Consider the following 2577-nt stretch of genomic DNA (forward strand, 5'->3'; position numbering starts at 1 on the left):
AGAGGTTTCGCCAGACACCCACAACGACAATGATGGTCCGAGAACGAGAACAACCTTTCACAATGACAACGCCTGAGAAAACTTGGAGAAGGAGGCCGGCGAAGAGACGTAGGGAGATGAGAGAACCGTCAGAGAGCACGAAAATGAAAAATGAAAGAGAGCGCCAAAACTAAAACCCCACACTCGACATTCCATCTTTGCCCCTCACTTATTCCATCTTTGCCCCTCAGCATATTAAACAATGTCATTTTTCAAAAATAAAAAACCACCCAATCAGACAACGACACCTGTCCAATGTCAAAAGAGTGTCAAAATTGGGTGTTAAAGTAACATTTTCCTTCTAGTTTACATGTCACATGGTAAACACTGTGATCATTATTATGGCATAATATTAACAACACTGTGATCACATGATAAACATTTATATATTATCTTTGTGTTAACTGGTGTTTCGATGTCCAAATCGATCGATGATATTATATATTATTAATAGTCATACGAGATTTATTTAGAAATATAGAGTTACATTAATTTGAAAAGTTTATTTTTGAATGATAGAAGACGACGAAGAGTGAGAAAACATTTTATTGTATTTCCTTGAAATTTCTATAACTCGGAGGTACAATCTGTGTTGAGAAAGGTAACTGTGTTTTGTTGTGTGTCATAGCCAACCAAGATGTCCTGCTGTGCCAAATACCCAAATATGGGTAGAGAACCTGAACGGAAAGCCAAACATATGACATATTCGCTGACCGTGCTAAAGGTGTTGATAGAATGCAATTGCACAGTTCCACCACCTTTAAAATGTGCAAACACTGTTGGTATCTGATATGGTAGACCAGGTGTAATTTCGTAGCACAACAAATTCAAACTTTTTATTGGGCTATTAGTACGAGGTAAATTAACTGCATTTATCATTTCTTGTTCCAAACTTGAATAAACTTCATCTGGCAAAAAAGTGATTGTCGTCCCTGAGTCAAGTAAGATGTTTCCATCTTCACCTTTTTGGGGAAACTCTATTCTCTTGCTTCCCACACTGATGGCTTCCATCACCACGAAGTACCTGCTTGGCATTTCTTTGTTTATGATTAGAGGGGTTGAAACGGTACCTTCAATAACCTCACCACGATCTCCAAAATGGAGATAGCTAGGTTTTGCATCTTCATCAACCATTGGCGTCAAACAATACGAAAATTTTCCACCTGTTTTAGGTTTTAACTGACCTGCAAGTGAGGAAGGTGCATTTCCAAGGCCAACTACGCCAGAGCTATGCCTACCAAAGAGTCCATAGTTGTTGTGTCCACATCCAATCACAGTTCTGGGAAATGCTACAGGAACATCTTCAATACTGGAATATAGACTAATGGTGTCCCAACTGAAATCTCCTTCTGAAGTTGATCCATCACCATAGCTCACTTTATATGCACAGCGCTTTCTATTGTTAAAATTGCAAAATGCTTGTTCCGCTCTCAAACATTCAGGAGCAACACAAGGCATACTAGTGTATGTCTTTGAAGTTGAAGGATCAAATATGGGTCTGTCTTGTTTGTAACAGCCTTTACAAGGTTGACATTGCATCCAAATTATGTTTGAACCAGTATCAACTATACCAAGGATTTGGACCGGTGGAGTTCCAACTGAATAGTTCAGCAGGTATTCTCCTGAAGCTGGTGTTATTGTGCTCTCAACATCGTTTGAGTCTAGTTTCAAGTAATTAGCACGATGGATGGAACGAAGAATCGCATTTTCAACTCGTTGGAAATGAGTTTCCGTGGAACGATAAAATGGTGATTTTGGTGAATCACGGTGGATCATCTCCACACTGAAACTGCTTTTCAGGGCTTTTGAGAAGGAAAAGTTTTGAAGAAATACCAAGACAATGAGAAAAGATGAATAACGTAGAAGCATTGTCATCATGTACATGTATAAGATTAGTGGATAAACAAACAACCGCTTCAAATGGATTTCTAATTGTTGGTGCCTTCTTATATAATGACTCAAATTACCTGCAATAAATATTATCAGTATTTAATACCTTATATCTGATATATTCTTGATTACCATCAACATCCATTTTTACTATACATTTAGTCTTGCTTTCAATAATTATTGCAAAATTTGATTTCTAGCAAAATTCTTCCATGTTCTGATATGTTCCCAAGCTAAGTGCAGATGAATAGAAAACCTAACAATTTATTATATATACCTTTATTGGAGATCTTGTGAACCAAAAGTAAACATCCAAAGAATATCAGGTTTATATTATACTAGGTGAAATTTTATATATATACCTTTAGTAAAACTAAATACAATAAAAAGAGAAAAAGAAGGATGAAGAGGTGAGATACCTTTTTAGTTTTTGGTATTTTCCTAATTCTTTTTGGTGGTTGACATTGTTAGAATCCTTCTAGCGAACTTATTTTTTACTATACTTTCTTTCACTCTTTCTATCTATTATTTCTGGTGTCTTTCTTTTTTTTCGTCCCTTTTTCTATGACAGAGTGTATACACAATATAATATTATGGTAATCTGATCTTAATTGTGAATTAATTGACGATGAACAAAATAAAAAAAGA

General features: G+C 35.9%; 1 protein-coding gene across 1 annotated transcript; it reads right to left on the bottom strand.

Moving 5' to 3' along the window:
- Positions 1 to 606: 606 nt before the first annotated feature.
- On the bottom strand, positions 607 to 1923 carry LOC106766611 (aspartic proteinase CDR1-like). Its single transcript, XM_014651328.1, has one exon. It carries the CDS (start codon positions 1921 to 1923, stop codon positions 607 to 609), a length of 1317 nt encoding a protein of 438 aa, XP_014506814.1.
- Positions 1924 to 2577: the final 654 nt, after the last annotated feature.

The sequence above is a fragment of the Vigna radiata genome, chromosome 7 (genome assembly GCF_000741045.1).
Source record: "Vigna radiata var. radiata cultivar VC1973A chromosome 7, Vradiata_ver6, whole genome shotgun sequence".
Lineage (NCBI taxonomy): Eukaryota > Viridiplantae > Streptophyta > Magnoliopsida > Fabales > Fabaceae > Vigna > Vigna radiata.

Coding starts and splice junctions, on each gene's coding strand:
- LOC106766611 (XM_014651328.1), bottom strand. CDS start 1,923: ATGTACATGATGACAATGCTTCTACGTTATTCATCTTTTCTCATTGTC.